The sequence below is a fragment of the Labrus bergylta genome, chromosome 16, assembly GCF_963930695.1.
Source record: "Labrus bergylta chromosome 16, fLabBer1.1, whole genome shotgun sequence".
Classification (NCBI taxonomy): domain Eukaryota; kingdom Metazoa; phylum Chordata; class Actinopteri; order Labriformes; family Labridae; genus Labrus; species Labrus bergylta.
The window spans coordinates 8,262,302-8,281,047 of record NC_089210.1 but is presented as its reverse complement, the minus strand read 5'-3'; the positions used below and the strand labels follow the sequence as shown (position 1 = coordinate 8,281,047).

The 18,746-nt window shown below is 40.4% G+C and overlaps 2 protein-coding genes across 2 annotated transcripts in view; both read right to left on the bottom strand.

Annotated features, from left to right (window-relative positions):
* llgl1 (LLGL scribble cell polarity complex component 1) overlaps nt 1-13,591 on the bottom strand; it is a 32,764-nt gene extending 19,173 nt beyond the window's left edge. Inside the window, exons 1-2 of the mRNA XM_020650671.3 lie at nt 13,296-13,591; nt 10,303-10,400 (exon numbers count right to left, since the gene is read on the bottom strand). Of these exons, the coding sequence (XP_020506327.2) occupies nt 10,303-10,400; nt 13,296-13,376 (179 nt within the window). The 5' untranslated portion in view covers nt 13,377-13,591. The remainder of the gene's footprint in view (nt 1-10,302; nt 10,401-13,295) is intronic.
* A 678-nt stretch (nt 13,592-14,269) lies between these two features.
* The window catches only part of myo15aa (myosin XVAa), a 30,274-nt gene continuing 25,797 nt past the window's right edge, over nt 14,270-18,746 (bottom strand). Inside the window, exons 56-64 of the mRNA XM_065965157.1 lie at nt 18,676-18,746; nt 18,518-18,595; nt 18,296-18,392; nt 18,038-18,198; nt 17,054-17,187; nt 16,812-16,945; nt 16,433-16,566; nt 15,904-16,044; nt 14,270-15,778 (exon numbers count right to left, since the gene is read on the bottom strand). The exon at nt 18,676-18,746 is cut by the window's right edge and continues 24 nt beyond it. Of these exons, the coding sequence (XP_065821229.1) occupies nt 15,677-15,778; nt 15,904-16,044; nt 16,433-16,566; nt 16,812-16,945; nt 17,054-17,187; nt 18,038-18,198; nt 18,296-18,392; nt 18,518-18,595; nt 18,676-18,746 (1,052 nt within the window). The 3' untranslated portion in view covers nt 14,270-15,676. The remainder of the gene's footprint in view (nt 15,779-15,903; nt 16,045-16,432; nt 16,567-16,811; nt 16,946-17,053; nt 17,188-18,037; nt 18,199-18,295; nt 18,393-18,517; nt 18,596-18,675) is intronic.

Here is an 18,746-nt window from a genome sequence, read left to right as displayed (position 1 = left end):
CTTTTTTTTTTTTTTTTTTTTTTAAACAGAAAAAAAGTGTGACTGCGAGGACTCTGTACAGCTATGAAGAGTTGAACCGGTAATTCTGAGCTGTAAACCAAAAAGAAACACTGATTTGGTGTAATAGCAGAAATTAGAACACTATATAACAAAGTTCGTAGCAATTACCAACACCAGATGACGCACATGCTCAAAACCACCACTCTGTATGTGTGTGCGTTTGTTTTTGTGTGTGTAATCAACAGCAATCTTCAGAGTCCTCCCTCTGTTGATCCAGTAAATGAGGCCGAGCTGATAAAATAAAAGCTGCAGTAAAGATCTGTGACGCCGTGGACACAGAGAGGCTAAATTAGTCTGAACTCAACACACACACACACACGCACGCACGCACGCACGCACGCAGACACACACACACACTTATGAGAAATACCCAAACACTTGAGTACACTGCTTACATAAGCCTGTGGGAATGTGGATTTTAAATGTAGAAAATTAAGGGGATTTTTCATGTTTGTATTTGACTGTGCGTAGAGCTGCTGTTCTTTTTTTTTTCATGACCACCGATATTTTGGATCGTTATCAACCCTCTTTTTTTTAGGGCAGGAAATCTATCGTACATTGAAGTAGACAACATCTGTAAGATAGATTTCATATCCTCCTGTCTCTCTATTTTTTTTTTCAACCGACCCAGGTATTATTATTTTCCTTTCCCAGCATGCCCAGGAAAAGGTGCACACATATCCAGTCTTCTTCACCTCTACCTTCCCTCTTTCTCTCTTAAACCCTAAAACCCTCTGATGCTTTAATCACAGAGTCTCACCCATACCTCTGTTTGTTTTAACGCTCTCTTTGCACTGCATTCTAACAATACAATGCAATACTTTATTGTCCCCAGGGGAACATATGTTGTCACAGCCTTGCACTGTTGCACAGGTATGCATATATAAGAACGTAACACATGGAAGAAACATATAATCAGTCAGAAACACATAAACAATGAAAGCGGCAAGAAACACGTTTAAACAATCTTTCCAAATCTTTGCCAGAAATCCCTCTTTACCCCGGCAGAGTCCCAACATTCCCTAACTGTCTCCTCTTCGAGTTCTTGTATCAGTCGTTACTCCTCCTGTCCTGTTCCCTCACTATCTTAACTCCCTTCAGGTCGAGATGAGTGTAGCGTTCACTCGTGAGTCATGAACCAGCAGTTCTCCTGAAGATTTCGAGGGATTTCAGGACAGCCTACCCACTGAAATCTTCCGGAGCTGCCTGTTCACATTAAGGACCTCAGAGAGGGCGACTTTCCATATCGGGATGAGGTGGGGGTAAGACATGATGTAAAAAGGATGACACGGAAATGGTAGACAAAGCAAACAAAGTGTCAAACGCTTTTATGACAGTTTTTGCCTTTAAATCAATTCCTTTTGTTAATGGACATATTCAAAGTAACAATGAGTGGTAAAGAACTTCTTTGTAAAAGTCTGGGAGGCATTTTCACTACGTGCATGACAACCACTCCAGTTGCTCACCAGATGGAAGATACAGTTCTTTAATATCATGCCAAATATCTTAAGTCATTACAAAATGACTGGACAGCATGAGGAAACAGCTAGTCTGACTTTATCCAAAGGTTTCAAAATCCTACCAACAGCACCTCTGTAGCTCACTTGTGAACATGTTATATGTCCTTTGATTACTTTGTTTACAACCAAACTGTAATAATTATCTCCTGTGAGAATTAAACATGTTGTCGAGGTGTCGGTAGCCGAGTAGTTATGTCGAGCACCCTGTGCATGTCATCATAAGCTATCAATGGACAGCTAAAAATGTGTCATGGAAAAGAGTTAGGTAAGTTTACCAAACTGAGGAGAAACTGCTTCAGGCCAGAAAGATGTAAAGAACTAAAGAGACAAGAGACAAGAGACAAGAAATAGAAACAACAAAAACTGTTGAACTGCTTTTCTCTTAAGTTGGGACAAAGAAAACTGAGAGAGAAAAGATTTCTACAGCTGTGCAAAAAACCTCAGAGGGACTGAAGACAGATGAAGGACAGTGGTTTGTATGTGCGTTTCCCAGCAATGTAACAGTGACGTGACCACAACTCATTTATCACAACTGTATTCTGATTTGACCCACACATTTAAGCTGACTAGGCAAAAAACAGTGCATTGTGAAAAAAATGCACATACACACATTTAAATCCACACTTTCTCTCTATGGTGATGTCAGAAGACAGCTGGTGGAGGGTTTCCTGGCGATGATGTCATAAACTCCTTACCAGGGACAGCTGTAGATGAAGTCCCCATTGCTGTTACCTAAGTGTGTGTGTGTGTGTGTGTGTGTGTGTGTGTGTGTGTGTGTGTGTGAGGAGAGTGTGTATGTATCCTCTGATTTGAGCTTCAAAGGCCGTAAGAGGTCTAATTGGCAAACGTTAGAGGAAGGTCTTTTAACAGAAGTGTGAACTTGTGAATACATGTGACTCCCCCCCCATCCTTCTGTCACTCTGCAGCAGCCAGGCTGTTGTGTTAAACAGCTACAAACCTAACAGTAAAGTCATTTAAATCCCACATATACAAAAACATGCTTTAACATTGTACTTAAGGTGTAAAGAACAGACAGCACTTCTGCTATTTTTAAATATTTTGGAGGAATATTCAGGAGTGTTACAATTACAGGAATATCCCCAACAGCAGAAAAGATATGATCTTTATAACTAATAATGACCCGTCTCTCTGTATTTCTCTATGGCACTCAATGTCTTCCTCACAATATTGAAAAATTGAATTGCACAATGCATTATCTTCATCTTATCATGAATGCCCAGGGTCCGAAATTAACTTTTTGACTCACCAGCCAAGGTGGCAGATAGATGAAAAAATTTACCGGCCAAACATGTTTTTTTTACTGGCCAAAATAACAAATTTTGTTTTTGTGTCCTATACACACCTGTTACAATACATTTAATCGAGAAGGCATTATGTTTTGTTTAATCAATAACAAATTTAAGTCACAGATTCGATCATTTCATCAGATCAGGAAATTGAGAAATTGTAAAAAAATATATATATTTGCTGGCCTTTGTTTTTTGTATTATTTGTAGGCAGTAGCTGGACAAATGGACAAAGATATCCCTTATTTATCCACAAAAAAGCCTCTTTGAAAGAGTGTCAAAGGAGCTCGATCAACTTTTTAAATATGCCTTAAGTGTTATATATGCCTTATGCATAAATAAATGTTTGATAACTTAACTTGTTCTGATAGTCACGAGGGATGATGGATCTGCCACATAAAGATATGGTTTAATTTAAGACATGTGGAGGGGGGGGGAACAAAAGGGGAGATGAAAGAAACTGCTGAAAATTCTTTGAATGCCCCGACAGGAACATCAGAGGCTTCTTCTACACTTTAAAAGCACACACACACACACACACACACAAACACACACACACTGCTGTAACACTAAAGGCCAAAGGCAGTCAGGTGATTACTGAAGAAGAAAACACTGGCTGAAAACTTTGATTAAACTACCTAGAAACCTTATTTTGATCGAAATTAATGTGAAAAGTCCTCAACAGTCCCAGACGAATCAGTAATGCTATCAATGTTCAAAAGGCTCCGTTCAAAGTCAGTGTGTGTGTGTGTGTGTGTGTGTGTGTGTGTGTGTGTGTGTGTGTGTGTGTGTGTGTGTGTGTGTGTGTGTGTGTGTGTGTGTGTGTGTGTGTGTGTGTGTGTGTGTTCAAAAGGCTCCGTTCAAAGTTTTTGTGTCAACACAGCAAATATCAAACTTTGATCAACCTGTTGAATGACTGTGGTCTAAAAGTGCTGATCAGTGCGAGGAAAACCTTTCACGGACTGAATGGCCTGAGTGAAAAGGGCAAAGATTTGCTCTAATGCTCTCCAGAGAACCCTGAAATTTACACAATGGAGGCCTACAGTAACTGATAATAAGTGAATCGCTGTCTCTTTCTTACACACATACACACACACGATTGCCCGGTGATGCAGAGAGAGAGCGTTAGCAGGGATAAAGCGATTTCACGGTCTGAATACAGACAAACAGAAGGCATTGTCCTTCGAGCGGACACACACCCTGCACACCCTCTACACACACATACACACCCTCTACACACACATACACACTCACACACACAACAGAAGATTTGGATAGACAGGAAGTTAGAGCAGATTGCTTGGCCAAGAGAAGATTGTACGAGTTGAAAACTAGCATGACGAGTACAAGTCCAGCTATATCAGCGAAAAAGTCAAATATTTCCAAACAAGACAAAAAGTCAAACAGCTTACAACTTAAGTGAAATTGATTTGAGTTTGTATTTTCTGAGGCATCAACTGTGAGTTCATTTGCTAACTCTCTCATTTCTCTACTCCCATAACACAAACACAAAATCCTCGGGTAATCTGGCAGAAGGAAGCCGACAATGCAACGAGCCAAACAACTCCACCCACCCACTAGAGAAACAATCCTGTCTCATTTGCATCCTATCCCTCAGCTAGTACCTCTCCAACTCCTCACACACTCCCTTTTCTGGCCCACTTGCTCAGCGCACACTCCCCCCTGACTGCAGTAGTGTCACGCTATACAAAACGGGAAAATGTTCACCGTGTCTACGATGAATCGCGATGCAGACCTGTGGGATTTTTCTTTGCTGGAGTGACAAAAGATAATCGATTATTGCGTTTATTGATTATTATCCCAACAGACAGGCCCATCAAACTTTTGACCAAGGGGACAAGGAGTGTGTGTGTGTGTGTGTGTGTGTGTGTGTGTGTGTGTGTGTGTGTGTGTGTGTGTGTGTGTGTGTGTGTGTGTGTGTGTGTGTGAACTACAGGCAAATAGAACAAGCTACAGTATGAGAGGCATGACAAGAAAAAGATGAAAATAGACTAAGGAAAGAGTAAATGTGCCTAACACAAATTTAAGACAGTTAGCAGAGCGTGGGCAATGTGTGGGTGAAAAGAGAGAGAGGGAGGAGGAGATGACGGGTGGGAGGATGGGTGAGCCTGTACCTTTAACTCTTTTATAAAGCTACCACATAAACAAATATTGAATTTATTAGACACGGAGGAGAAACAAAGAATGAAGGTTACACAACATTTTGTGCTATTTTCTCTACAAATCCGTCTCGAATCCAAACCACAGTCTGTGCAGCTGAGCATTTAAACACATTTCATTGACTTGGTACAAATAAAAATCTGGTAATAAAAAGTAAAGTAAGAAGTAAGTAAAAGAAAAAGAAATTAAAAGGGAGTTATGTGGCAAAAAAAAAGGTCAAGGAAAATTCACTGTTTTAAGAGAAGTTTCCAACATCAGTAAATATCACAGTAATCATCCACTCTTAAGATAAAGCAGCTAGTAGTGTTACATTTCAAGGTGGCTATTTGAAGGAGAGGGGTGAATCATTGTGTTTTTAAGTGGGTGATACTGCATTGCTTTCCTGAATGGACTTGGACTTGATTAGCCCTCTTCTAGTCTTCTGACTATTTAAAGTGCTTTTAGGGCAAACTCACATCCCGTACCGTGCTTACTGTTGATGTTGTGTTTGTATATGCTGTCGTCTTGTGTTCCTGCTGCAAAACACATTTTGTAAAACTCTTTGTAAAATCCAAAGCAGAAAGATATGCGATTGCAAAGAAATGCCCAAAGAAATCAAAAACAACAGTATAAACACTGTGATCACCCAGCGAGGTGTGTGTGACCAGCAGAATGTCAGACACAGGGGGAGCTGACAGCTGCACACACACACACACAAATCAAAGCTCTGTGTGTGTGTGCGGCATGTGTGTAAATATTAGCTTGTTCTCTAGTTGCTGGAATATCGATACTTAAGCGTCACAGTCACAGATTTTCAGTGTGATTCAGCATGTACTGGATAAGTCAAAGCTCACAGTTTCATACTGGTTTGGCCTGAGGATGTGTGTGTGTGTGTGTGTGTGTGTGTGTGTGTGTGTGTGTGTGTGTGTGTGTGTGTGTGTGTGTGTGTGTGTGTGTTACAAAAGGTTACTGTTTTGCCCATAACTGATGCATTCCTACTGAAAAACTGATGAGTGAGCTTCAGACTTTTAATGCCCTCCAGTCTGCAAGCGCTTCTCATCCTCGGCAACTGCGCTAGTTGTCTTGGAAACCGATTCAAAAGCTTCCTTTATTAAGACTAGAGCCCACAACAAAGCTCTTACTCACCCAAAGTGAACACGCACGCACGCACACACACAACACACAGGGGGGGTTAACCCAGGGCAGCGATACACGCATGCATTCTTCAACGGGAGACGGGCTCCCCCAAATTCCCCCCCCAGACCCACCACCACCCCTCACACACAAAACTCCCCACCACATTGTCCCCTTCCCTCTGCCGAGCCCCAGTCTGTGGTGGAAGCAGAAACTCTCAGAGCGTAACATGACTCTGCCTATATAAACATGCAAAGTGGGAGAGAAGGAGAAAAAGGAGAGAACATGTAGAAAGTCATGGAGAGGCAGAAAGAGAGAACATGCCAAGAGGAGAGTAAGTTCAAAGAGGAAGACACGTTTTGTTTTTCTCCTAATAATTTAACTGTTTTGCCCTCCATGTTTGAAATTGAATCGATAAATTCTGCGTTTACGAGACCAAACTATATCTTCAGCTTTCAGTCTTGACTCCTGAACTTCTCCTTTCACCCAGCACACCCAGAACAGCACTCTGTGTGTGACACTCAAACCACACATCTGGCACTACAGGCTGGAATAGTCTCAGAGCCTGTGTGTGATTGTGTGTGATTGTGTGTGTGTGTGTGTGGACCTCCAGGTCAAACCCAAGTCAGCGAGTCTGTGAGATTATCAAGGAATGTGAATACACACGCATATATCAAAAAACGTAAATACATAAGAAGTTAAATCTTAACCACATTTTCAGCTCACAAAATGTGTTTTTACCATTTTCACTGCAGCCTGATGTCAGTGCTGAAAAGATAAGTCTTTCAGTTTTGTGTTTCCAGTTCAGTGTTACCTCAGATATCAAATCTGGTTTTCCCATGATAATGAATACATTAAAGTTGTTTTTTCTCAAGATTTCAACTTATTTTCCACGTTATCTTGGGGTAGCAAATCTGGTTTTCCCATTATAATGCATTAATGTATCTCATCTCTTTATATCACAAAGCTTGTTTTCTCGTGATAATGGTATCGTTTTTAGGTGAACTGGAAAATAAATAATAGGCCACTGGTTAGTTACTGTGACTCAGACTACTGGGCGGTTCAAACCCCAGCTCCTGCAGCCACATGTCCCTTGTGTCCTTGGGCAAGACACTTAACCCCAAATTGCTTCCGCTGCTCCGAAGGTGTGTATGAATGGATTAGCTAATACTGATGGCCACGTTCCAGAGCAGCCTCCACCATCAGTGTGTAGACATGCCATGCTACCATTGTCCACACTAATGAGGTAAATTAAGCCTATATCTAAGTTATCTTGTTATTTTGCAACTCTGGGGATACGAGATAAATAAGTTGAGATCTCGAGAATATTACTAGAAATTTTCTAGTAAAACAAATGCATGTTCTCTGCTTAGGGCTTCAAAAGTTGCTGGCAAGCACATAAAAAAGTAGATCTAGTGTATGTCTTTCTAAAATCTTTAGTCTTTAAATAACTTTAAATAAAGAACGTGTTGTCACACTGCTTAGTCAGTTTTCTACATCTAAAACTGCTTCATCAAGAAACGTTGAACACATTTTCTATTGATTTCAAACCCCATTACATCAAGAAAAATAATCAATGACAATGTGCAACAAAATATAATTCTTTATATTTCTGCAACAAATACGGGCTAACTGTTCACATATTTGCACATTTTCCCAGCAGTTCCAAAAGCAGCTGGGACCGTGTACTAAAGCAGGATGCCTAGTCTGAGCTTTGAGGTGTCGTTTGTTGTTTTTAGTGATTTTTAGAGCCTAATAGTGGATTCACTCCTCTGTCTCTACCGCTTCTGTTAATCTCCACCACCCCCTCTCCTCCTGTTCTCCCTCCATCCATCTCCCTCTGGGGTGCAAGTGCCTGGCACCACCAGTCTCCTTCTCTCTCTCCCCCTCTCTCGCTCTAAAAGCTGTGTCTCAAAGAGTCGATTCTCCAGTCTGATGCATCTGCACAGAACACACATGAGCACAGCCAGTCTCCCTTCACATGCTGATTAAATAGCCATAAACTGTTGCCATAAACATGTACACAGGAATGTTTGTGTCCATGGGTCCTGTTACATGCTCTCAACTGACAAATGAAACATATGCCTAACAAACACCCTAAACATGTGCTTTAAAACATCCAAACTCTTCATTTTCAAGAGATGGGGCTTGAGTAGTACACCGGAGGACAGACTAAAACAACAGAGCAACAGAAGGATGTTTTGTGTGCTTTCAGCTACAAAAACATCACAATAATCATACATAGCAGCCAGAGATTGAGAAATTAAGTCATGGGACATTGAATGAGTCTCCAAACTACTGGAGTTTTTGACACAACTGACGCTCTCAGCCAAGTTATGGTTTGCTGTGGTGCTTCATAAGACAGAGCCAAACCAATGCTCAAGATCCAACTTATATCTCTGTTGCTCAATCACACTCAGTCTTGCACAACCAGAGCCAGGATCGGAGGTTAGATCATCACTGACCGCAGACACAAATATGCACTCATGATATACTAAGCTTGTTCCAAATACCGTATGAAATTATGATGATGTTGTTTGGATAGTTCCGGGCGTTTAGTCACAGTTATCCTGAGGATGTGGTGATGACACAATAATAGGAGTGGGAAGTGCAGGGTAACTCACGATAAAACTTGCGGCCCATGATGCCGATAATATCATGATAAAGCGATTCTGTTTCAATTGATATATTGCAAGACAATCATCATACGATACATCACGATATCTGACTTAATGAGAAACTGCAGCAGTGTATTTCTTTAATGCAATCTGTCAGTGTCACCGCTTGTCAACCTCTTTTCACAGCTGTCTGATATGCTGTCTTCTTCTTCTTCTTTGGCCAATAAACTTGCAGAGCCAGATGCACCAGCTCTGTGTACGTTCTGTCTTAAGTTTGGGTTTTAAGTCAACACTAAACCCTACGTTGAAACTAGCTAACTTCCACACTTCTGACATTTCTTTCATGTTTGACCATGAAAACAAATGTACAGTTTGTCCAACAGGCGACTTCTTCTGCTCCATGAATTAAAAACTCTTCTCTGAATCAGCACTTAGGTAAACTTACTTGGAGCAGAAACACATTGGCTACTGACACTGTCCCATGCCACATTATGCGCTTAGGGGCCGATGCTTTTCAAAAGGGCTGATATCGCTGTTCAACCAATACAATCGGTGCATCTCTATAATAACGAAAAGGAACCTTTTATGATTATATTCCATGTCTCCCTTTGATTTTTCTTAAAAATAAGGACGGTAAAGTTGGGTTCTATTTTGCCACCTGCCTGCCATCAGTACTGTGCTGAGTGCTGACCCTCGAATGATTACAGTAATTAAACATTTAACTCAATAATAATTGCCACAACAATCAAAACAAAACCCAGACTGTAAAAAAAGAAGACAGATCCTCTTCTTTGCACAGACACTGACAACACACACAGCAATGCACTGCTCCACTGAATTGTTATATAAACAGCTCTGCTGCAGATATATATCTGATCAGTATTTCTTCAGAATTCATGAAGCACTGTGAGTCATCATGTAAGCAGGAAAAACAGCAACACTTAGCAGTAAGACATAGCAGTTCATCCAAAACTTAAAATTCAAAAGGCTTTTAGAAGACGGTCCTCTAAATATTCAGTTCAACCTGCACAAGACACACAATCTAAAACCACAGAGCATAACAGATGTATGAATCACCTGCATTTGCTTCAGACCTTAAGATTAGAGCCCGACCGATTTATGGGCCAGCCGATAATATCGGGCGATATTACACTAGCAGTTCTCTTTACAGCATAGTGTTCTGTATAGACTACAACAAGCATTATCCCTCTCCAAGTGTCAAGCGGTGACGCACGTACATGCACAGCTACTTTCCAGTTGAGTGACAATCCTGTCCTCATTGAATACCTTTTCCACAAGTGATAACTATATTTGAGGGATCAACGCTAAAAAAGAAAAAGATTAAAAACACAAAACTGGGAGAAAAGCAGTGTCTGTACCTTAGCAGCAGATGCTCGGAGGTTGTTCTTTAATAGTCTTTGTCCTCAAGTCGTAGTCAGCCAGATTACTGACTGAAAACAAATAAATGATTCAATCTTGGATGGAATGATGATAAAAGGATACACTTTAATGGCTCCTGACTTTGTCCCAATAGCCATGAGCTGCAGCTTCGGGTCGAAAGCCAAAGCACTGGGCTGATGGGGGAATCCATGCTCCACAGTCTGCAGGGGAAGAAGACAGAGATATTCAGATGACACAAGAAAACCAAAACACACAGATGTATTTCCTTTATTGTATTTTTTTTTTTTTCCATTCGTATTGCACCACTAAAAGGTCGCCCCTCATAAAGTCAGAGGAAAAAGCTTTAAAACACTCTGACAGCAGACGCAGTGTTTTATTACAATTCTGTGCAGACTTTGTTAAATGGAAATTATAAATTCACAGTTCTTCCTCTAGCCCCTGTCAGGAGGAGGTGAGACAGCACGGAAATCATTTAGATATACAGAGAGGACTAAAAGAGAACTTTAAATCTTTGTAGAGAGATTATTATATATATATATAATAATTTAACCTGCTTTAAAGAGGTCAATGGGGGGGTTAAGATCCCTTAGCAGCCTCTGAGATATAAAATTTGGAAAGGGATTATTGAGCTTGGAGCTAAGATATGAGGTGAAACATTAACTCTTCGTTTTTTTAAGTACCCGTCTGATCCCTCACACTCTCTTCTCCCTCACACACACACATCACAAGAAACACTCCTGTTGAGCGACCACCTCTGATAGTTGTGGCAGCTGGTGCCAAAGCTTTAAAATGTCAGTGTGTGGCTGCCAGTATGTGTCTTCAAATTGCAAAAAAACAGTTCAAAAACTTGACACATTGATCCGGTATTTGAACCGAATGCATGTAGGGGGCCTGCTCCATTTGAAAAGATATAGTTTGTACAGTTTATCAGGCAGTGAATACAGTACAAAAAGCAGCTCTACACCTCTTCACAATATGCATCACTCCTCCTCAGCCTGCAGGTTTGAATACTTTCATTCATCAACCTCATACCTCAGAATCACACAACTGACTCTAATTTCACTGCTGTCATGATAAAATATATTTGAATACAACAGTACAGGTTGGTACTACAAAGTAGCTGCTCTGTGGTAACCATGGACACAAGCAGAGTAGCAAGAGTGCAGTAGAATGTACGGGTTGCTTGGCTTGTCTAGTTTAAGTTAAATAGTGTTAGTTAAGTTGGAGTTTAAAAACAAATGTGTTTGTTGTTGATCTTGACTTTTTACTACCATTTTCTGCTTGTGTAACTGTTGAATGAAAGCAATATCACACTGAAGGTCGAGATGTTGTTCTGGATACCAGCGCTGCTTTGATTATCTTCGGCACGAGGCCGCAGCAGTGATGATATGCAGTCGGCCTACATCACTCCCTGTCGTGTATGCATGATGCTTAAACAACCGGCCTTTAACGGCACGAAGAGCAGGACTGAATTGAGCAGGCATGTGGGATGATAATCCCTGCGGACACCACGGATATTCTGTCATGCCGCACAGTTTTTGGAACGAATCCTCTGAGAAATTCTTAGTGTCTGAACTGTGTGTAAAATAAGTGCAGAGGAAACCTTGAGAAAGTTTGCAACCCTGGAGAAAATGTTTCAAGTGACTCATGTGCATCTTTGGGTTTTTTTTCCAAGCGTTTGCAGACATTCACCAATCAATCTCACCACTCTGAGGCCCATTTCAGAGTTTGATTTGACAGAGAAGTGGGACGAGGGAAGACAAAAACACCGAGACAAGAATCAAGAAGGAGGCACCAGTGTCAATAGGAGATGGCCAGTTAAGAGTGGGAAGCAGAAAGAGACAAATCACTGTGATGCAGTATTGTTTTAGAGAGAACTCTTTGAAGTCAGTAGAGACAGTGCTGTCAAGTGATCGCAGATTCAGCAAATAAAAAAAGTTAAAGTGCTGCCAGTACTTGTGTTCTGTTTGATCTGTGCCTCTATGTTTTCGCTGATTGCATCAAAACAAATACTTTGTGTGTATCAGTCTTTGCAATAAAACCTGATTTTAAAAGCGTGGAACCAGACAAGACAGAGGACAGAGAAAAGAGTGGAGCGACGGACACATCAGTGAAGAGGGAGACACTTGACCAACAGACTGTGGTGTATTTTGTTGACATTGACTCATGGTGTGTGGCAAATTGTGGCTTTCAACATCAAAAACTTTGGACAGCGGGCCCTCTCTGGGACACTCTGCTCTACTTTTTGAGTATGCAGACAGACACTGGCCTAACCTAACCTTAGTTCAAGGCCACCGCAGTTAAGTTTGCTTTGGTGGTCTTTTGACACGGTTGGCCAAGTCGCAGCTCCCACCAGTTTAACAGCAAGTAGTCAAGGTGAAAAGAAAAATGCTGCAGAATACATCACTCAAGAGTGGTAATAAGTAGGCCACAGGAAGATGATGTGACTTTTGATGTTCCTGAAGCAGACCTGAAACAAGACGCCACAACAAAAAGGAACCAAGAAACACACTTACAAGCTTGATTACCATTCTGATTAAATAACTAAAACTGCACTCACATTAAGCCTCAAAACTTGCTGCTGTACGAGTTTATCCTGTTAACGTGAAGCCTGATAATCCCCATCACTGACATAATCTGATGAAGGTTGGTTAATTAGTCATGTCGAGACTACTAGCAGAAGTTTCCACTTCTTCTTCCTCCTCCTCCTCCTCGAGGGCCGTGTGTGTGTAAGTTAAGCCAATTAACACACACACACACACACACACACACACACACACACACACACACACACACACACACACACACATACACCGGTACACTCACACACTCATCAACAAAGTGTCCCAAGTCGACCGTCCATCAACTGCAGTTTGCATCAAATGCCTGTTTCTGACTCGAAGCAGCTACAGAGAGGAGCGGCCGAGGAGGAGGAGGAGAGGCGGGGAGGGAAATGCTGCAGAGTGCTCGACTAAAAAAGAAAGCTGGGTCCCGTTTTGAAATGGAAACGTAGTTTTCTTTTTTTTGGGGGGGGGGGGGGGAGAGCATGATGAACCCCTCTTTCTCTCTCCCCTTCCTCGGAACCGTTACTTTACCTTGTTGAAGGCGAAAAGCTCCTGTTTTATCTTCTCTCTCTGCGGGTCCGTGCCCTGCCGACGAAACCTAAACTTCATCATCTTGAAGCCGGGTGGTGAAGGGGCGACAGGGCTGGTCGGGCGAGCGGGGAGACAACAAAACCGGACGCGGTTTCAGCCGTTGGACGATGCTAAACGCTAGCTAGCTGACTAGCCCATGCAGACTAGAAGCGGGGCTGCTGCTGCTGCTGCTGCTGCTGCTGCTGCGGCTCTCCTCCCTCCTCTCTCTCTCTCCTCTCTCTCCCTTCTAGTGTTGTCTAGGTCGTGGTGGGTTTGACCACAGCCCCCGCCCCTCCTCCTCCTCCTCCCCCCCCATACAGCCACTCAACCCGGTTCACACGAACCCCGTCGTTTTTAACCAATGAGAGCGAAAAAATCTGCGAGCAATTACTGAGAAACGCCCACACAGCAGAGCAGAGCCCTTTGGAGGGGGGGTGCACATTACACACATTACACATTATACATACAGTAGGTCCAACACAACAACACAAAGGCGGTGAGTTCACCAATTAACATTTAAAACTAACTACAATAGTTTCCGCCAGTTAAAAAAATGAAAATAATAAAGTCATAATAATGAGATCAAAAGTCAAAATTATGAGATAAAAAGTTGAAATTATGAGATATAAAGTTGAAATTATGAGATAAAAAGTCTAAATTATGAGATATAAAGTCATAATAATGAGATATAAAGTCAAAATTATGAGATAAAACGTCAAAATGATGAGATAAAAAGTTGAAATTATGAGATATAAAGTTGAAATTATGAGATAAAAAGTCTAAATTATGAGATAAGAAGTTGAAATTATGAGATATAAAGTTGAAATTATGAGATAAAAAGTCTAAATTATGAGATATAAAGTCATAATAATGAGATAAAAAGTCAAAATTATGAGATAAGTCAAAATAATGAGAAAAAGTTGAAATTATGAGACTTCATTATTTTAATTTTTTTTTTTTTTACTGGCAATAATGGGCTTCCATATAAATCTATTGAAACTCAAAAATGTATCTTTTTCTTTAAGAAAACTGGGGTTTCATTTTAACAATTTAACATTTATTCTTTTTTTTATCCTCTTTATAGAAATGGAGAATAAAGAATATCTGATTTTAACATTATATATTTTTTCAGTTATATTATACTTTCTGTTATATTTTGAATTTCCCTCGGGATCAATAAAGTATATATCTATCTATTACTAAAGAAAAGACTGAAAAACAATAAATGAAACATGAAACTTACAGTACCTGACAGATCTGAAGTAACTGGTTTTATTTAGTTTTTTATATGGTTTTGAACCTTTTTGTTTTTAATTAGTTAGATTCCATTTATTCATTACCGGTACATTTTTTTTCATTGCCAGTGATTTTAATGTTTATGTAGCTCTCCTCTACCCAGAAAAAAATTCCCATATCAGAATTGTGATTTGTACAAACTTTATTGTTTTCACAAGCATTATTACATACAACAGCTGTAATACAAAAAGTATATATGCATGGTTAAAAAAATGTAAGTGCAAAGAGTCATGTGGCCTTTAAATCCATTTAATCTGTTTCCTTTCCTTGATTTAATGGGATGAAGATTAAAGTTAATTTTATCACCTGTTGCTTTTTCTTGTTTTAAATTTAAATGGTAATGCAGCTTTGTTAATAAATGGATTTAGTTCATGAATGATGTATGTGGGTTACTCAAAGAGGACAAGGCTATTGTTTAGCTTCATAGTTTTTCTCTCAGTGTTGCATAAATCCGTTTTCTGTAGCTGACTACAGCAGGGTCTCTTCTATTGTACTGTGAAAATCAACATTTAAACAAAAGCTTATCAGGTCGTTTCATTCTTTTTAAGTGGAGAAGTTATAATCTCTTCTCTGTGAAGCAGCCATGGCAGTTAGGGTCTTAAACAGTTTTGGCTTAAAAGGTCAAACTAAAAACAGTTATGGGATCTAAGGGGGACCATTTTTTTAAAATATGACTTTCCACTTTTAAAAAAAAATGGGAGTATTTGTCTTTATAAGTTTCTCTGCAATAACAGTACAAACCTTGATTATCAGGGACTTGTCCGAGGCTTCTAATTTTAAATGTTAAACCTAAACTTTTAAACCTATTAAATTTGGCTTTGGGGATATGATTCAAATGTTCAACCTTTTCTGATATTTCACTGACTAAACATCGAGAAAATAATTATAGCGGCAGTCTGTTCAACATCGTCACCATCCATTCAGTATAATATTAAACAAATATAACCTTTACATATCAAAATATTCTACTTTCAAATAGAGGTAGATACAGTACATTTATAAGGCATACAATATAATCTCTCTCTGTGTGCATGTTCATGTTTGTGCTATAGAAGGGTGATTTCACTTGGTGGCAAAGTGAGTCTCTTTTCTCTGACCGACAACATGTTCTCCATGTGCATGGCAATGACTCGGCACAGCTCCAGACCCTGCAAAACACACCGCCACATTCAGAAACAGTCGTCGCAATTTAAAGTACAGTAACATACTGTAATATACAACTACATTCCTTTAATCTGTTTGCTTCTCACAGGACACACACACACACACACACCTGCTCCAGCTGTAGTTGTGTGATGCGTTGGTTGAGCAGGTCGCCTAACATGATCTCCACATACGGATAACTTGAGCCCGAAGTTGGTCTCTGGGTGCGAGTTGACTGGACCTCCTTTAAAGGGAATCTCACCATGGCCTCCTTCTCAAACAAACACACAAAACCAAATCCATAAATAACATGTAATTCACAACCAAACAGGCGAGAAAAAAGACAACAGCATGGTCTTATTGGCAAGAATTGCACAGATATAAATAAAATATATAAACTAATACAATATTTGATGTCAAGGGAAATGTTACAAAGTCATCTTTAATTTAGATAATACAAAGAAAGAATGACAGTGGAATGTAGCAAACATGATAACCAGCAGAGGGAGCCAAATCCTTTGTTTTGAAATTATTATGTGCTTGCGAAATTCATAAAATTCCAACTCTTTTTGGAATCTGAATCATGCAACATATCCCAGACTGCATGTCGGTCCCAGTGCAGGGCATGTTACATGTGTGATTGTGTTGCTGTGACATACATGAGTATCCTTGTTAAGAAAGTGCAGGCCGTTCAGATTCACAGCCAAGATGCACGGCGCCTGGACGGAGGCTGAGCTGCAGCTCTGGATGTAGAAGAAGGAGGAGCCGAACATGGGGAAAGCACTGACCAGACCTGAGAAAACACACATCCAAGACAAGAGTTAGTAAAATTACAAAAACAGAGGTAATGTGAAGATTCAGTCTCGGTTTATGAACAACCAATGTCTTTAAATGCAATTTTCTCCAAAAGTAGATAACTTTTCGGAAATGTGTTGAGCTCTTCTACCTAAGTGTTAAGATACATTTCTACAACAAAATTAAAAAAGAATGACATAGGAGGGTGATATTGTGAACCCAAATTCAGAGCCGCAGACTTACCAAGGAACTGTGCCCGGGCCTGGTTTGGGTTTAAGGGCTGGACATGTTGCATGTGCTGAGTTGTCATATTCAGCCACGGCTGCGAGCCCTGCTTGCCATAGAACGGTGGGGGGACACACTCCTGCACCTCACGGCTGACGACACACACACACACACTAAAGTTGACAACATTCTGATTTTTTATACTTTTCGATACGGTAAAATAACACGTTAAGTGTGTGTTCATGTGTGTGTATCTTTACAGGGTGGGCAGGTAGATGGTGTCTTTGGCACGGTGCTGTAGGGCGGCCAGTCTGGCGATCTGCTGCAGGTGCTGATCACTGGCCTTCCCCAGAGGGACCACACTCATCAAGGCCTTAAGGTAGTCTGGCAACACCTGAACAAAGAGAATAAAACGTTGGGATTTATTTTTAATTTATATTTTACTTATTGCTCATTTGGAGACAGATATGATAAGATCTTGAATATAAATACTCGTTTACCAAATCTACTAGTTTTGGTAAACTAGTAACCTTTAATAAAAGTATGCAGAATAAGCAGCAAAATCATTTGTTTATGATTATTTTGCATGTGTCATTACTGACGTAGTCTCATCCAAAAGGTCGGGAGACAAATTTAAAAAGTAAAAAATCTAGGTTTGGAAACAAACAATTTTGTCCATTAGTCAAAATATATTTTCCTTGTTGGGAAAATAATTGTATCATGAAACTTTTGAGGCACTTAACTGTTGCTTAAGTTTATTCCTTGTGAGGAATTTTTGGGTTGTGTAGACTTAGGAGCCCCCTTGTGGACAATGTGGGAAAATGTATCTCTTCGCTGACCATGTCCTTTTAAAGTGTTTTCTGACCTAAAAAATAATTCCTCTTTATTGAGAAAAATGTGGAACCTGCACCTCACTAAAAGTCTTTGGAATGGAAAACAAAAACAAAAAAAATCAGTTCAGCGTACTGTTATACTCTTCGACTGACACCTACCCCCCTGGCATGGGTGACAACCATACTGTATGAAATAACTTCAAGCTTTGTTAACAGAGGGAAGGAGAGGGACAGAAAGTGCAAGCTTCAACTTTAAACATTTGTTGTATTTTATAAGATCGTTACACTATTTTTCGCCAAATATCAAATCACTGAAGTTAAGTATAAAGTATAAACAAAATATATAAATATGATAGATGCAATGATTGAATACAGTAGAACAAGACATCAGCGGTTACAGTGGACCTCTACCTGATTGTAGTGCATGGTGACGTAAAGTTCATTGTCAAGTTTGAGAGGTAGACTCCAGATGACTCTCCTGAACCACAGGCTGTAGTTGGCATCCACTGGTTCCGCTTCTGTAGCGATGTCCAGGATGTACTCGCGCTTGTTCAGGGGACGCACGTTCTGACCTGTGCAGAACACACTGCAGTATTTATCTCTTTATCTGGAGTGTATTGCTGTTTAGAATAAAGAGTGCAGATCTTCACTGGGGCAAGTCCTTGTTACCTCGGTGTGTGACCAGAAAGACGGCGTATTCATCTAAAGCCTCCACCCTGTGGAGTCCCATCTCATAGCAAAGCTCCTCGATTACATCCAAGGCAACCTGAAATTGATTTACAACAAGCATGCAGCCCTCATGTGAACCCCTGATTCTGTATTTAGGATTGAATAATAGGCTACACTGCTGCATGATACTTTGTTTCATGTCTTTGTGTTTGTGACACTCACAGAGCAAGTCTTGATTTTCAGGTGCCTTTCGATTCCACCTGGCAGCAGGAATAGTTGTCTCTTAGAGCTCCGGCCAGCCTGGACAAAAAAAAAAACAGCCAATAAGATAGTGTGAAGTGAGAAGAAAAAGGCTTGAGCGTGGCCAATGAGACACTAACCAGCATTGCTTTAAGCTCCATGCTGTTGGGATGCTGCGTGCGTCCGCCATATTGAAAAGTCCTTCTCAGAT